Source organism: Haliotis rufescens, unplaced genomic scaffold (assembly GCF_023055435.1).
Source record: "Haliotis rufescens isolate VD_foot unplaced genomic scaffold, xgHalRufe1.0.p SCAF_23, whole genome shotgun sequence".
Classification (NCBI taxonomy): domain Eukaryota; kingdom Metazoa; phylum Mollusca; class Gastropoda; order Lepetellida; family Haliotidae; genus Haliotis; species Haliotis rufescens.
The window spans coordinates 11,198,721-11,216,407 of record NW_025963924.1 but is presented as its reverse complement, the minus strand read 5'-3'; the positions used below and the strand labels follow the sequence as shown (position 1 = coordinate 11,216,407).

Genomic DNA, 17,687 nt, shown 5'->3' with positions numbered 1-17,687 from the left:
AACATCACGGCGGGGGACACCAGAAATGGGCTTCACACATTGTACCCATGTCGGGAATCGAACCCGGGTCTTCGGCGTGACGAGCGAACGCTTTAACCACTAGGCTACCCGACCGCCCCTCTCGTGGAAAGAGCGTCTGGTCGCAGAGCGGAAGGTCGGTTGTTCGATCCCAGCCGCGTCTTACCAAAAGACGTTAAAAATTGTACTTTTGTTACCCTGCCTGGCGCTTGGTATTAAGGGGATAAAACGAAGACTGGTCGGCTCGAAGTCAGTGTACTGTGTCTGTGCGGGGTATCCATGTTATACTGCGGTGAGGTATCTTTGGGCTAGCACTATATAAAACCGGCATGGTCCAGTCTGGTGTTAGCAAACACACCTAGTGGTTAAGGCATTCGCTCGTCACGCCGAAGTTCCGGGTTCGATTTCCGACATGGGCACAATGTGTGAAGTCCATTTCTGGTGTCCCCCGTTATTATATTGATGGAATATTTCTAAAAGCGGCGAAAACAATATTCACTCACTATTACTTTAATGATATGCTTTACATCCATCGTACAATCTCAGGTTACTGTGGACATTCAGTTCTGTCAATGGACAGCATGCACAAGCTTCCGTTTTAAGCAGTTTTCATCCTCGCGTCTGTCATCTGTTAAGGGCTGTTAGTAGCCCAGTGGTTAAAGCGTTCGCTCGTCACACGGAAGACCTGGATTCGATTCATCACATGGGTTCAATATGTGAAGCCAGTTTCAGTAAAATTGCTGGAACATTGCTGGAAGTGGCCTGAGACCCATCACTGTCATCTTAATTTACATTGCCGGGCAAAAGAAAGTATACACGTGAACATTGGAATTGACCCAAAAATTACGAACGTTATCAATACGTTACTAGGCTAAAACAATCGCCGAAACACTGCAAACTTAAGGCCCAAAACACAACGTATACCCGTATCAAATACATCATCATATAATATTTTTTTCGTGTCTGTTGCATTTTTAGCCACCATCAAACATGGGTTTATAATTCCAATAGCCCGGCAATTTATGTATAAAATGTAATAAATAATCCATTTATGACTTTTCCAAAGTTTTAGAACACACAAAACTTCAATAAACAGATGCAAAATTTAAGCATAATGGAACAAATTAAATGTAACGACTAAAAAAAATAATAATCTAATATAATAAGACATGAATTACGTAAAATGTTTTGAATTTAAGAGAACTTAAACCATACATGATGCCATAAATAGCAGATTGGTCTTCGCGTGTAAGGCTTCCCCAATCATAAAATACATATTGACAAAAGATCTTCTTGATTCACTGAGCTGAATATAATAACAACGTGTTATTGTAAGTTAATACCGCACAAGAGGAACATGGGAAGCCTTATCTATGTAATCGCAGCGCAAACATGAATTGGGTTACTGTGGGGTTGTCAAGCTGTCAAAATCACGTCTCCGCCACCGGACTGACGTCAAATGTTTTCAGGTCGTTACAAGCGGTGTTAATTTTCAAACGGTGTGGTTAATTGTTGATATTATCGCTGCGGCGTTTTTCACACTAAGCTTCCATACTCCCGCCTCACACAACGAATCATATAGCCATGATTGCTGCCAATTAACAGTCTAAACAGCCAGGATTTGAACAACTGGACAACAAAGTGTTATATTGGATTTCATCCTCTGGCATCTTGCTACATTCCTAAAAGTTTAGCATCAATTTTCGAAATTCCATTCTGATTATACCCTTGCTAAATATAATAGTTTGTGTGTGAAATAGTAGTGTTTATGATTATTTTATGTTTTTTTAATGCTTAGTCAGATAAGAAGGAGTACGTGTTTATAATTACTTAAATCGAAATATAATTTAAACATATAAACTAAATGTTATTGGTATTATATCATCAGACATTTTATGACACTGTGTTTGTTTGTTTGTTGTTTAACGCTCAGCAATATTCAAGCTATAGACTGATGCCTTTAAATACCAGTACCAGTGATTGATATCTTGAACATCGATCCAGCTAACTTGGATACGAGCCTGACCACCCGATCCCGCTAGTCGCCTTTTACAACAGCCATGGGTTGCTGAAGACCTATTCTAACCCGGATCTTCACGGGTCTGTACCACTGTGGCCCGCATGGAAACTGCAACAACATCAACAACATCAACAACATCAACAACACCAACATCATCAACAATAATGCCTCAGCTCCCTGTCAAGAGATCATGTTAGATTCCCCAGTATCTATTGTATACTACTCAAAAGAAGTTAAAGAACACCCCAATATTTCCTAATGGTTAATCTACAGTAATATGAAAACATCCGGTGTTCTTCCACTTCTTTTGAGCAGTATACTTTAAGAGAGACTTTTAGAGACGAAAATGGAAATGTGTGATCAAGGTCTTTGTGTCGATAATGTGGCATCGAACCCAGATTATTACCTGATACAAAGTCGATTATCTACAATCTGCCGTGATACAGCTAGCATATTGCCAACTGCGGAGTTCAAGAATATTCACTCACTCTAATTTGACATTTTATTTGACAGTACAGAAATGACTCACCATCGTCAAGACTCCCCATGATGCTTTGATTTGATAAAATGTATCAATTATATTTTATTCCTGCAAGGAGTATACGAATGTTGGGCTAGAGTACGCATTTGTATTGACAGACTTAATCACTGGCTGGCAGTCCAAACTTCGAATACATCCATTATGTTCCTATGACGAATCTGAAGTTCTTATCTCAATCAATGAACGTAACTGTTATTATTCATACGGGGGATTACCTTTACAAAATGTCTAATAGCTATAGCATCAGAGTGCAGATTATGACCCTTATTATGCGTGCATGCGTGTGTGTGTGTGTGTGTTTGTGTGTGTGTGTGTGTGTGTGTGCGTGCGTGCGTGCGTGCGTGCGTGCGTGCGTGCGTGCGTGCGTGCGTGTATACACACAACTACTTTGAAAAACATTTGTGTGTTTGGAGATTTTATTGAGTTTGTGGAGAGCAGAACTTTAACATTTGAAACCTCTCGTTAGGCTGTCGGTTCTAAACACAATTTCAGGGCATCAAATACTCATTAACGCCGGCAAATCTGTTCAATATGTACCCTCTAACTACCATAGTGTGCTACCTAAACATTCAGTCACGTACTCCCATGACACTTTAACGTAGATTCCTACAAACACTCTTGTCAAGATGGTAAGCACATATTTTATCTTACATGCATATTGCTTGTTTGCCTGTCACGTCACTCAATCTACAATCAATGTTGTACCTATCTGTAGGAATATCAGTGTTGAGAAAGTAGCTTATACGAAAGTGCGTATGACTTACACTTATACAAGGATTGATGTGATTCCATCCCTCCCAATTATATCTTTTATTTTACGTCCTTATGATCAACTCAGCTGGTAAACAATCACTACGAGTTAGACATAGAGAGAGAGAGAGACACACACACAGAGAGAGAGGGAGGGAGGGAGAGAGAGAGAGAGAGAGAGAGAGAGAGAGAGAGAGAGAGAGAGAGAGAGAGAGGGAGATTTTATATAAGTTCTTTGATAATATTTTCCGATAAAGGCCAATGGTTGATTGCTGAGACCCCTAAGCGGCAAGTATTTGGGAATACGTGGTTGGGTGCAGATCCTACCCTTAACACTGGCAGTGATTTACACAGCACGGCTCTATCAGATATGCCCAGTCTGACGGATTATCAATTATAACGCGCGCGTGGACGTATTGAGGCAATGTAATACAAGTTAACATTGTTAAGGGGGAAGGAAGGGGGAAGCCCGGCTCATGCAATCACAGGTCCACACTAGTATTCACAGCGAGCTTTATATAGGTAACACAGGCGGGACTAACTCATATCACTCGCTGCTTAATCCGCAATCAGTCATGAGCGAGAAGGCAGTACCAAGTTATGTCAGGAGCCTTGTGGCTTATTTCATGCGCTGATAATACCCTACGCGGCCTACCCGGCTTACACAAAACAGCTTGGTAACGTCCATACCCGTTCCGATCCAGTGAGGAAAAATCCATAGGGTACAAAAGGCTATCAAAGGGATCTGAAAAAAATCAATGAGGCCCCTAGCCACCCAGTAACTGGGCGATTTGTCCATTTGTTAGTGGGACAGTGTTGAGAAAGCTTGGCCTGTGCTGGGCGACTCTGTCTTCACAACTCGGGTAGCTTTCAGACACGGATTTAATCAAAGGCAGGGGACGTTCCATGGTTTACTGAAGAACATTAAAACTACGACTCCAGGATACCTTGAGATATTGGATTAACTGGATTCAAACCGTTGATGGGTTCTCAGGGGTCAGAACCGGGATAGACTGGAGATAGATGTGTCTAGTGGTGACTTTGTGGAGTGTCGTAGGCACATAGTTCGCAGTGCATGAACTTGTAACCACGGACTGTTAATGATAGAAGGAGCTTCAGGATCTGGATACTTACATTGAAACAGAGATGCTGAACACCTTCATCACTCGACAGGTGTAACAGTGTCCTGGGACTCACAGAGGTGGCGGAATGAGTGGTATCACCCTACCCCCCATCCCCGGGGCTGTCCCGGCCCCCCTGGCAGGGGAATCCCGACCCAGCAGTCGGAGCAGCACGTGCAGCACCTCCATGACCATCGTCCCCCACGTGTACTTCACAGGTGAGTCGGCAACGTCACACAACGACGCTACGTCAACATTTAGTTTCTCAGATTGTTGATCTTTCTCATAAGCCATATGGCCTTGTTTCAGAAAATACCTTGTGGACGAGTTTATTGTTTTATTCATAGGATATCATGTTGTATGATGAAACACATCCACATCCACAACCACATCCACAACCACAACCACAACCACATCCACATCCACATCCACATCCACATCCACATCTTCTAATACGGTGATAAATATATTACCTAAATATCATCTTAGACATTTCTTAACAATGTGCCGCTTTTTTTTATTTCAATTGATTTATGTGTAAATAGTTCTTAATCAAAATGTTGTGAAAATGAAACTTTGATAACCAAACTACATTGTAAAATGTTTCCTAAATAGATTTCAGTATTTTAAAACTATTACCTCATTCCAACTGTATCATGAACTGATTAATGAATAATTAATGTATATCAATGTTCATAGTCAGGTGTAGTCCTGTCGCAGATAAACTATTATCCCTTGGACGTCCTTATATACATTAGTTAGCACTGAATAAATAATAGTACAGTCGGATATTTACAAGAAATACAACACAACGTTATAAAGTATATTTTCACAGCATGGAGGTCATAATTAATTAAAATGTTAGTATTATTGTTTAGTAGAAGAATGAAATATAAATTTCATCAAAATGTTATTGAAATTATGACTTATATATTAGAAGAAATATATTTAAATTATATTCAAACATGACGATGTATTAATCCGCTTCAGCACACATATTTCATGTACCGTATTGCCGACGTATTGAGAAACAGTTTTGTCATAACTGTGTCAACATTCTGGAGAGAACGCTATTATTTCCTTAGTATGTAGTGGCATAGACTTTCTTTCATGTTTTATTACCGCCTCAAATGAAGCACTTATTTTATGGCCATATTTATATTCATTTTTAATCGTCTTTGTCCTGTGTGTATAGAGTATCAGTTGGGATTGTACAGGTATTTTGGGCGATGGTAATACAACATTGCACTAGTGGAACCTACACTCAATACTGTATGTCTCTAGTGAGTAAAAGGTGTTTTAATTAAAAACTCGACATAGGTTAATATGGTTTCTTTGGCTGTCAAACAAATTTCCTTTTACCCTGATCTGAACATCAGAGTATTACATATTGTATATACTCACGGGCAAAAGAGAGTGTACATCCATGTTTGAAGTGGCTAAAATGAAACAAACATGAAATGGCTTTTGATGGTGATACATTTAATCGGGGTATCATGGTTGTGTTTTGGACCTTTGGTTTGCAGTGTTTCGGTGACTGGTTTCAGCCTGGTAACAATGTCATAACATTGGTCATTTTTTGTCAACTATGTAAATATTATCATAAATACCTGCATGTAAACATGTCTGATGTATGCGAAACAGGCGTGTGTATCGTACGTACAATCTATGTAGGTGTATGACACTGACAATTTTTAATCTTTCTTATACATATGCCATTCACGGTCTGAAAGTTATCAAGTCAACGACCGCGTATACTTATACAAATGGGGGCGGTCGGGTAGCCTAGTGGTTAAAGCGTTCGTTCGCTCGTCACGCCGAAGACCCGGGTTCGATTCCCGACATGTGCACAATGTGTGAAGCCCATTCTGGTGTCCCCCGCCGTGATATTGCTGGAATATTGCTAAAAGCGGCGTAAAACCATACTCACTCACTCACTCACTTATACAAATGGTATACAAGTTGAAGTCAAATTGCAGATAACTGTTTTGTCGTTCTAATTCACGGTGTTGTTGAGTTAGATGTTCATGTGAATAGCTGAAGCGAACAGCGGCAATATTGCTGATGTGGCGTTAAGCACTGTTCATTAATTCACACGAATAGCGAAATCCCGTTTATTGATCACAGATGCATTAACGCCGCCCTATTGTATCAGGATATATGCAAGGTAGTCTATCCCTTAATAGCTTTAAGTATTACATGTAAGAGAAGTACAGATTAGTGTCTGAGTGCGTTTCTGAATCGTAAATATATTAGGAATACAAAATTGATTAGGCGAGCATGCGAGCATAAAACATATATAATATTCCTAAAATATAATTTAGTTACGAAAACACAATAGGGCAATAATATCTTTATCATAAAATGTCATTCGTAAAATAATGCATGTTTAAACCAATGAAGAGTCTTTAGAAACCACGTTCAAATACATGTGCAATGGGGGTGTAGCCATGTGATCAACTTGTTATGTAATATAAAGGCATTAGGCTCCTTCAAGATGAATTGAAACATTAAAACGCTCCTTTGATTATTCGTCGAACAGTGAGTAAATGAATATGGTTCTACGTGATTTGAGCAATATTCCAGCAATGTCACGGCGGGGAGACTCCGGAAATCTGAAAACTAACCACGTGGGGAATCGAACCCGGGCCTTCGGTGTGACGAGTCAAACATGTATCTACTGGACCACCCAACCGCCCCTTTTGTGTATCACGTCTCAACGTAGATTTCACACACATTTGTACCAAATCCTAAACGTTATTTATTTGTCTTCTCTTACATACATTTTTCAGATACAATTCAATGTAATTCAGTATGAATCAATAGAATAATATGAATCTGTACATGCACACATCAAAAACCGTGTGTGCTTGTACAATTTCTTGCAACTTATTGCCGGTATAAACAAAAACTACATCTCGCCTTTCAAACTGCATATAATTGCAAGTTATTGCAAAAAATCAATCAGTGATCGATGTTTCTATATTAATCGGTTTGGTGTTTGGCAAATATCTTTATCAGATTGTAATAAATCTACAAGTCCTGTGACGTGGGTTATCAGATTGTGGCAATGACTTTCAGTAATAACGCTAAGGTGAAACTAAAAAGATTTTATCAACTGTTCCCACCGAGAATAGCAATCAAGATAGGTTGGGTATTAGCTTTATCAGAATCCTGTTCACAGTACGCGCAATGTGTTTACAACGAGCGTTCGGAGACTGACAGCCCGGATTAAAGACTTAGCCCAAATCCATCGTCAGACGTATCATAATCTCGCCGGATTAAGTCGATAATTCACCGACCTTGCAACAAACGAATACAGAATTATAAGACTACTTAGGTACCATTTGTTGATGTGATATTTTACATAGAAACCAGTACTGTTAATCTGTGTATCATTTGACATCCCATAAGAACAATAGCAATTCGACTTTTTCAAAAGCGAAATCAATGTCTGCCCTTTCAACATTCTTACTTAAAGTCATCATATAAATCGAGGATATTTTTTCACTTTTCGAGGAATTGATGACATGCAACCGTTGTTTTTAATATGTTCGGAATTATGCTAACGATATAATTATTTTTGGAAAACTAAGAAATAATTTGTTCCGAGAAAACTAAGAATCTAATTTGCGTCAAAATTGCAATATTGTTTACTGGAGAGTCTGGATGTGCGGATAATATGTGTAGTTGAACCACTTTTAAGAGTTAAAAATCATTCAAACAGTGACCGATATATATTCTGTGTGTATCAAAATCCTAGATCCTCGGTCCTGCCAAGATTAGTGTGTGAGTATAGTTTTATGCCGCTTTTAGCAATATTCCAGCTATATCACATCGGGAGACACCAGAAAAAGTCTTCACATATTGTACCCTACGTTGTGGGGAATCGAACCCGGGCCTTCGTTAATAGCTTTAACCACTGGGCTACACTATACTCTGTGTCGTATTGGGTGATGTTTGACATTTCGTTTCTATCTGTCTGTGTTGAATTTAACGCGTAAGAGACAAACATTTATTAAATACCTGTGCATTGACGTCTAAAGTATCATTTAAACAATGTTCATTTTACCTAAATTCAACTCAACTTCATGTGTCAAAATTATTATTCTGTAGGAGTGCGTTGAATTTAACATTTAATAGTAATACATTTTTAAAATACCCCTTCACTGACGCTTAAAATAACATCATTTCAACCCCACAACGAAATGATTTATTTATGCAGGCTTTTGTTGACTTTAACATGCCGGAGACATGTTTATAAAATATCTTTGCGCTGTTTTAAAAATCACACTTTCAAAATGTACATTTTACAATAAATTCAACCTCACTTCACGTAACAAAACCATGATGAAAACATTCTTCCAGTCGGCAATGTTTGTGTTAGTTTCCGAGATTAGCTACCAAGCGGGTAAAAAGCGGTGTTTGACACATGCACCTTGTAGGACTCCAGCCAACACGGAGAACAGTTGCAACAGGGAGAACTCTGCCAAGTCTGCATAAACAAATTACTGGACTGAAATACTCAGACCCTTGTGTCTGATACTAGGATACAGGGGAGTAGTATATTATCTGCTCCTTCAGGTAGTGTAAGGGCAACCTCACGACAAACACAACCTTTGAACATGAACAGATCGTGTACATATATTACCATCACTGTTGGTAGTGTTGTGTAGGTTTTATATAGAGTTCGTGATCTCAGATATTTTCATTGTTAGGAGGTACTTGGGCAGTCTATCGATCTTGACTCGATAAGTATGCACTGTAGATTTATAGTCTTTTATTATTCATGACTTTTTCTTTTATTGCTTTTAAGCTTATTTTAGTATTGATTATTGATTTCATTGTATGTTTGGTTGCTGTTTTACGCCGCACACAATAAATCAAGTTGTATAAGGGCGGCCTGAAAACTAATTGAATCTGAACCACACAATCCAATGGCTGATATCATGAGCATCCGTCGTGGTGCGATGACGCGCAATAAACAAGCCGCCTAGTTTGACCACCGACCAGCATAGGTTGCTGGGAACTATTTCAACCCTGAAGCCTTGTTATTGACGTGAGGATTTGAATCACAAATAAATGTTAAACCTACATTATACGTTAGTGGTCATTCGTATTTATGCATGTAGATAAGCAAAACATGCGTAAGGAATTCGTGTTACTCAACAGTACTTGTGTACGTTTCTTTCATCGTTCAACTAAGGTTATAACAGAAGTGTTGACAGACCCTCGTCTTTACGTGTTTATTCAACTCCTTGAGATATCAATGGTTTGAATAAATACTTGGCTAGACAGTTTTTCACTTGTCATAAAAGTGCGAATGGCTTAATTCATCCTCAAACAAGCTCTGCACACGGCTCATCGTTGATGGAAAGATGACGTATGCGATCACGTGACACAACGGGATCGCAGAGAATCACTTTTTTAAGTCCACGTTCCTGCTGCAGTGCTGTTGTTCACGTGTGCAGACCTTCTGTTGTCAATGATCAGTCAATCAGTCAATCATCAGGTTTTTTTCCGGTGGAGTTTGTGGTGATAATGATTATAGGCTTAGTCAGCATCCTGTACAATTTGTACAATCCGTGGTTCCTACGAAGCCCGGTCTCGTTGACCTGAACTGAAAGGCAAGCAAAACCAAGATCACAGTGACATGAGTTAGCCAAATAAGTTTTTAATTTCAGTTAAGATAAAGGTTTTTCAAAACTTAAATTCTGCCGAAGAAAGTAAACACAATCGTGATCACGGTGACAAGAGTTCGCCAAATCAGTTTTTAATTTCAGTTAAGATAAAGGTGTCTCAAAACTTAAATTTTGCCGAAGAAATCAAACAGTCGTGATGATCACGTTGACACGTGTTTGTGGAAGGCACAAAAATAAACAAACTCTCTTTTTCTATGAAATTCACAGTTTACTGGTGTTTAATTGGGTTAAAGATCGACCCGATAAGCAAAAATATCTTTTGAAGATAAAGTTTACTCAAGACTTCTTCCGAGGACAGTTTGTGTTTTTTTACACACGAAAAGGTGACTTTCAGTTTGACACTCATACACACAAAGATGACATGAAACTGCCCTGGTCTTCAATGACATGCTTGTTTGTTTGTTGTTTAACGCTGAACTCAGCAATATTCCGCAATATGACGGCGGCCTGTAAATAATCGTGTCTGGACCAGAAAATCCAGTGACTGACATCATGAGCATCGATCAACGCAATTGAGATGCATCAACCAAGTCAGCGGCCTGACCACCCGATCCCGTTAGTCGCCTCTTACCACAAGCATATAGTCACCTCTTACGGCAAGAATGGGACAGTGAGAAGTAATTTGTTGCATACAGGGTTAGATGACTGATCTCAAGTTATTAAAACCATATGGTATTCATTGTACGTATTTTGTCATTTTGATACTGCAGAATAAGTATTTTCAAATGTCAGTGACGGTGATCCAATGTATGCATGTGTCAATCTATTATTGCAGATACATGTTCACAAATTTGGAGAATGTCTAACGTCCTATCCCCTCTCCCGGGTACCTGTATCCTAGAGTAATATAAGGGTAACGCTATTTTTCAGGGCATTTTCATTTGCAGAAGCCCGAGATCTTCCATTAAATACCGGGGCGGTCGGGTAGCCTTGTGGTTAAAGCGTTCGCTCGTCACGCCGAAGACCCGGGTTCGATTCCCGATATGGGTTCAATGTGAGAAGCCCATTTCTGGTGTCCCCGGGCCCCGCCGTGATATTGTTGGAATATTGCTCAAATCGGCGTAAAACCATACACACTCACTCACTCCATTAACTTCCCGACGAAGGAGGGCAGTTGAAAAGGCCGATATACATTTAAGTGACAAATGTCGCAATGATACAATACACAGATGACTCCCTTCTGGGTATGACGCTACACCAATAGACCAGGTTACAGGTCTCTTTGAGTTCATCAGGGGCGGTCGGGTGGCCTAGTGATAATAGCGTTTGCTCATCACGCCGAAGACCCGGGTTCGATGTCCCACATGGGTACAATGTGTGAAGCCCATTTCTGGTGTCCCCAGCCGTGATATTGCTTAAATATTGCTAAAAGCGCCGAAAAATACTCTTTGAATTTATCACTCTCTTTCCTTAAACTGCGACCATTCGATGCCAATTTCAGACGCCTTTCATAAACACAGGAGCAAATGGAATGGGCAAGTCTCTTTAGTCCACTGCGACAAAAGCCACCAGAATATGTGACCCACATGGAGAAACTTGACTTTATGGCTGCCAGGAAAAAAATGTGTTGTGACGTCATAAAGATTTATGACGTCAACTTACTTCAGTGAAGATCGCTATTTATCATCCAAAACTGGCTCCCACAGGAGATATCGCTTGGATGAGATCAAGCGATATCTACAGTGTAGATATCGCTGCAATGAAATTACATCACAATGCTTTGCAGACCATTGTGACATCACTGGTTACCATGACGTCACAATCAAATGACATCACTAATGGCTCTGCTACTGAAGCTGTTTGCAGTACTTTTTACACTAAAGACACTGCTAATTACTGTCTACAAATTGAAAAAGTTGAAAGAATGATGTTGGATGATAAATAAAATCTCACCCTCGTGTCTTTTGATATCAAATATATCAACACTCGTTGATAAAAGTGGCAAAAATCCTCGGCAAGCCTCGGATTTTTCCGCTTTTATCAACTCGTGTTGATATATTTGATATCAAAAGACACTCGGGTGAGATTTTCTATTTATCATCCAAAACTGACTCCCACAGGATATATCGCTTGGATGAGATCAAGCGATATCTACAGTGTAGATATCGCTGCAATGAAATTACATCACAATGCTTTGCAGACCATTGTGACGTCACTGGTTATCATGACGTTACAATCAAATGACATCACTGATGGCTCTGCTACTGAAGCTGTTTGCAGTACATTTTACACTGAAGACACTGCTAATTACTGTCTACAAATTGAAAAAGTTGAAAGAATGATGTTGGATGATAAATAAAATCTCACCCTCGTGTCTTTTGATATCAAATATACCAACACACGTTGATAAAAGTGGCAAATATCCTCGGCAAGCCTCGGATTTTTCCACTTTTATCAACTCGTGTTGATATATTTGATATCAAAAGACACTCGGGTGAGATTTTCTATTTATCATCCAAAACTGACTCCCACAGGATATATCGCTTGGATGAGATCAAGCGATATCTACAGTGTAGATATCGCTGCAATGAAATTACATCACAATGCTTTGCAGACCATTGTGACGTCACTGGTTATCATGACGTTACAATCAAATGACATCACTGATGGCTCTGCTACTGAAGCTGTTTGCAGTACATTTTACACTGAAGACACTGCTAATTACTGTCTACAAATTGAAAAAGTTGAAAGAATGATGTTGGATGATAAATAAAATCTCACCCTCGTGTCTTTTGATATCAAATATACCAACACACGTTGATAAAAGTGGCAAATATCCTCGGCAAGCCTCGGAATTTTTCCACTTTTATCAACTCGTGTTGATATATTTGATATCAAAAGACACTCGGGTGAGATTCTGTAAGTGTGCGGACTGTACAAAAATATTTTATTTTTGTCTCGTTAGTTCGTAATGCAATAAAAACATTATTTCCAAACCTTTTAGCATACATGTCTACTTTCAATTCATCAGACATTATGTCTAAAGACTTCAATTATTTTATAAACAGTAATAAGTCGGAAAATGAGTCTAAATGTTGGATGTCATGTCTGTAATATAATATAAATATGAATTGAAGCTTGAGAATTGTATTTTGTAGTTCCGAAGATACTGTAGTCTTAAAATATAATGAAAAGTCAAAATGTGATTTTTCCAAGCTCATTAAAATCAGACCTGAGTTCGATTGTGATTTTTCATTCATAAGGTCCCTTATCTTATGTTTGGTCACATATAACAGCAGTGCATGATTAAATAAGTAAACAGAAAATTATTTCAAGGAGTCGTTAATTGTTAAATCTCCGTAACAAAGTGTTATGCAATACAGTGTATTCTGCATATCGCGTGCTACAGGTATTTACCTCAATCAGCCTATCAGCATTCCTGTAGAAGCGGTTATACTGTGATTAACACAGGTAATAACAAGATAGCACTGTCCACACGCTTGTTATCGGTGGATACGACATGCAGCACACACGAACGCTGTACACGTCCAACACTGTCAAATGTTCTTGAGATATACCATGTGGACAATGCCGGTCTTGTATTCAAAAACCCAATCATGGCATGGTCACCATTATCTAAACTTAAGCAACATTCGAGCCCTATTTTAATTATATGTTTGTTTGTTTGTTTGTTGTTTAACGCCGCATTCAGCAATATTCAATCTATATGACGGCGGTCTGTAAATAATCAAGCATGGACCAGATAATCCTGGGATTGACATCATGAGCATCGATCAACGTAATTGGGATACGATGAAATGCATCAACCAAGTCAGCGAGCCTCACCACCCGACCCCGTTAGGCTCCCCTTACGACAAGCTTAGTCGCCTTTTACGGCAAGCATGGGTTGCTGAAGACCTATTCTACCCCGGATCTTCACGGGTCTTAATTTATATATAATTATGCTAAATCGTTTTCTGCATGGTCTGTTCCGGCAATGATCAATATAGTATTCTAACTATTTTTTACTCTTCCTGATTCGGGGGCACGGGTGGCCCACTCGTCTAAGGCGCCGCGATTTGCTTTGCAGAGTTGCGTCCCTTGGGCACGCCAGAAACCTGTGATTGTGGGTTCGAATCCCGGTTCGCCCCGATTATGTTTCCAGGTGTGTCAGCATGGGTTTCACCGAAGTGGTAAACGTCTAAGACCTGCATCACTTCGGGCTTTCCTCCCACATTAAGCTGACACGCCGCGGTATAACTGGATAATAATAAAAGCGGCGTTAAACGCAACTCACTCACTCACTCACTCACTCACTCACTCACTCACTCACTCACTCACTCACTCACTCACTCACTCTCACTCACTCTCACTCACTCACTCACTCACTCACTCACTCACTCACTCACTCACTCACTCACTCACTCACTCACTCACTCACTCACTCACTCACTCACTCACTCACTCACTCACTCCCTTCATGATTCCTTGCCCGCGTCGACACCCGGTCTAATCACTGATCTTCAGTGATCCATTCATATACTTTTCACCTCTATTTTGCATTTTACGCCAAATAGAATCTTGACCGGTTCGTCTCTGGCGTTGACGCTTCATATAGAATAGATCCCGATGCCTGTCGTAACTACATGCATATAGAGTAGTGGCCATGACCCTTGACTTGGTAGATTGCGTGTCATCGTACCCCAACGTGGACGTTGTTCATAATATCTATCACTGGTTTGTCTTGTCCGAATTCCATTGTTTACAGTTCACCTCATATAGCAGAAATAATAATGAGTGCAACTTTAAACAACAAACGATCTTATGACTTCAATGTCAGCCTTGCTAAATCGAACTTTTATGTATATATCTTTTAAAACAATGTTCGCGGAAGAATCGTTATCGTAGTCCCCGCGATTTCTAAACAGAGCTAAACAACATGGTTGTTTAACGTTTGTATTGTACTTGTCAATGTCTCCATAAAAGACATCTCAACTATGCCACAGTTATCATATATTCTTCACTGTGAACATGCATCCTTTACATCGAAGTGAATCTAATGAATCTAATGCAGGTGTATCGTGTAGCCATGGTAGATATTTCCCTACCACTTTATATACGTCAATGCCAGAGAAGAACCAGTCTCCATTATCCCACAAAACAGAATCCTTTTTTTTGGGGGGGGGGGGGGGGGGGGGGGGGGGGGGAGATCGGTGAAACGTATGAATGAATCACTGAAATCAGTGATGACACAGATCTTCGCGAAAAGGGTGAACATGTCCTGCCCTATCGGTGGCACCCTGCACATACAGTTTGCATGAAAAAGTGTGTGTTTGTAGCCTGACACCCGCACATCAGTACACCTGCCATACGACGATGACATGTAAACAAACCAGACAATCAAGTGATGGGACAGAAATCTTGTCACCCGGAAGTGTATTCACTGATTTTGTTAAAACTAAAAACGTCATGTTCATTTTGAATTACGTCTGCTATGTACGAGTGCAGATATTCTGCTGCTTGTAAGTGAATAAATATATTCGTTTTATTACACAGTTGTCCGTCCCTTAAGCCAATCTGTATTGATCAGATTCTAACGTCTTTAGGAACACGGTCAGTATCGACTCGTGGTCATTACCTTTGCTCGATGGTGCATCTCTAATTACCTGCGCGGTGTTTAAACCACACAGGTAGAGGTCAAATGAAAGGTGGTTCCCTCTACCTGTACTGTATTAGATGTGTGTGTAAATTTAGAGGTCAACCCCATGGAGTAGTTAGTGAGTGAATATGGTTTTAAGCCGCTTTTAGCAATATTTTAGCAATATTAAGGCGTCACACATTGTACCTATGTGGGAAATCGAACCTGGGTCTTTGGCGTGACGAGCGAACGCTTTAACCACTACTCCACCGCCACATGAAAAAAATAACATGTCGGCGTACAAGAACATTTTAAAACATAATGACACTGGATCATTACAAGTCAGACAAATGAGTGAGTGAGTGAGTATGGTTTTATGTCGCTTTACGCAATATTCCAGCAATATCACGGCGGAGGGGACAGCAATAATGGGCTTCACACATTGTACCCATGTCGGGAATCGAACCCGAGTCTTCGGCGTGACGAGCGAACGCTTTAACCACTAGGCTACCCGACCACCCCCTGAGACAAATGATTTTCAGGGATCCTTTCATTTAATTACCACCGATGTTTCGCCAACCTAATGCGTGTTAATCTAGAAAACGGGATCTTTTCTTTATGTATACGAGTGAGAATTTCTGCTCGGATCGGTAAAATCAAAACAAAGAAATTAACTTAAGCTCAGGTAGATCGATGATCGGATATACAGTATGTAGTGCAATAATGGTCAAATGGTCAATTCTCTTCCACTGATTTACCCGCCTGAACTACAAACAATAGAGACCAGTGAAACAGCCTCCTCTGTTCCATATTTAGATCTTTGCCAAATATCTCTCCACAAAAGTCTATGACGAGAGGCGTGACTTTCCAGTAATCAACTTTCCCTTTCCGTCGAGGAGTACTCCAGCAGCTTCAGCCTTTTGTGTCTATATTTCTGTTGAGATACAATGGAGCATGCTCTTTTTTGGAAGATTTCAAAAAGATTTCTAAAAAGGCTTTTGATCAGGGTTACAACACCCAAGGCCTCAGCAAAGCTTTCAAAACGTTTTATGGAAGACATGTGGAGGACATTTCCAAATTTGACGCCTCAGAGAAAAAACTGATGTATGATACAACTCCCTATTTTTTACTTGTATCATATGTTCATGTGTTTTTAGGTGACCAATTGACTTGCCTTTGCACGTGTTTGTGACCCACCCGATGTGGTACGGTACGCTTTTCTTTTCGCGAATGCCTGGTATTATCATTATGTGGTAGTAATTTATAAGCACAATGCTTATGGCATTGTCGGAATTGTACAATGGATATTTCTTATGATTATAGAAAGAATTTTGTTTCTTCTAAAGACGAATTGAGAGTTCAATTAACAAAGGGCATCCTACCTTTGATGTGATGCAGTACAACTCTGTAAGTAAAACCTTATTTTGACATGAATTGTGATGCACGGTAGGTCTACTTATGTTTAATTCGACCTATTGGGACAATGTAAGTCCAGAGATAGAGCAGTTCGAGACAACCGAAAATTCGTCAACTCCTATTCGATGTATCAGAGGTAAAACAATGAATATAGCTGACAAATTTCGAACAGGACAAAACGTTGGACAAAACTGTGATTAATTGTATTAGCGTATGCTCAAGAAACACCCATCTTCTACAACTCAGACTAACGTGACACCAGTGTACCTACCCATATTGCGTGTGTTCCTATGTGTTATATCTATACACATATCGACCTTGGTGGATGTCGGTTATCTGGTTTATTCGTCACAACACAGGGAAATTACAAAGGCAGGATATCTGTTTATTGGCGGTGTGTGAGCTTGGCATTACAATGGGAGGAAATAAAGCTGGAAAAGCATGTTTATTGACTGGTCACCGGGGGTCACTTAAAACGTTATATTGAGTGTACCTAGTCCTTTCCGAATCCATCGATACAGTGGTCAGTCTGGTTCATGGT

General features: G+C 39.8%; 1 protein-coding gene across 4 annotated transcripts in view; it reads left to right on the top strand.

Annotated features, from left to right (window-relative positions):
* The first annotated feature begins 3,898 nt into the window (after positions 1-3,898).
* The window catches only part of LOC124133066, a 96,032-nt gene continuing 82,243 nt past the window's right edge, over positions 3,899-17,687 (top strand). For all 4 annotated transcript variants that reach the window (XM_046497291.2, XM_046497289.2, XM_046497286.2 and 1 more), the window contains exon 1: positions 3,899-4,668. In XM_046497291.2, coding sequence (XP_046353247.1) covers positions 4,539-4,668 — 130 coding nt within the window. In that variant the 5' untranslated portion in view covers positions 3,899-4,538. The remainder of the gene's footprint in view (positions 4,669-17,687) is intronic.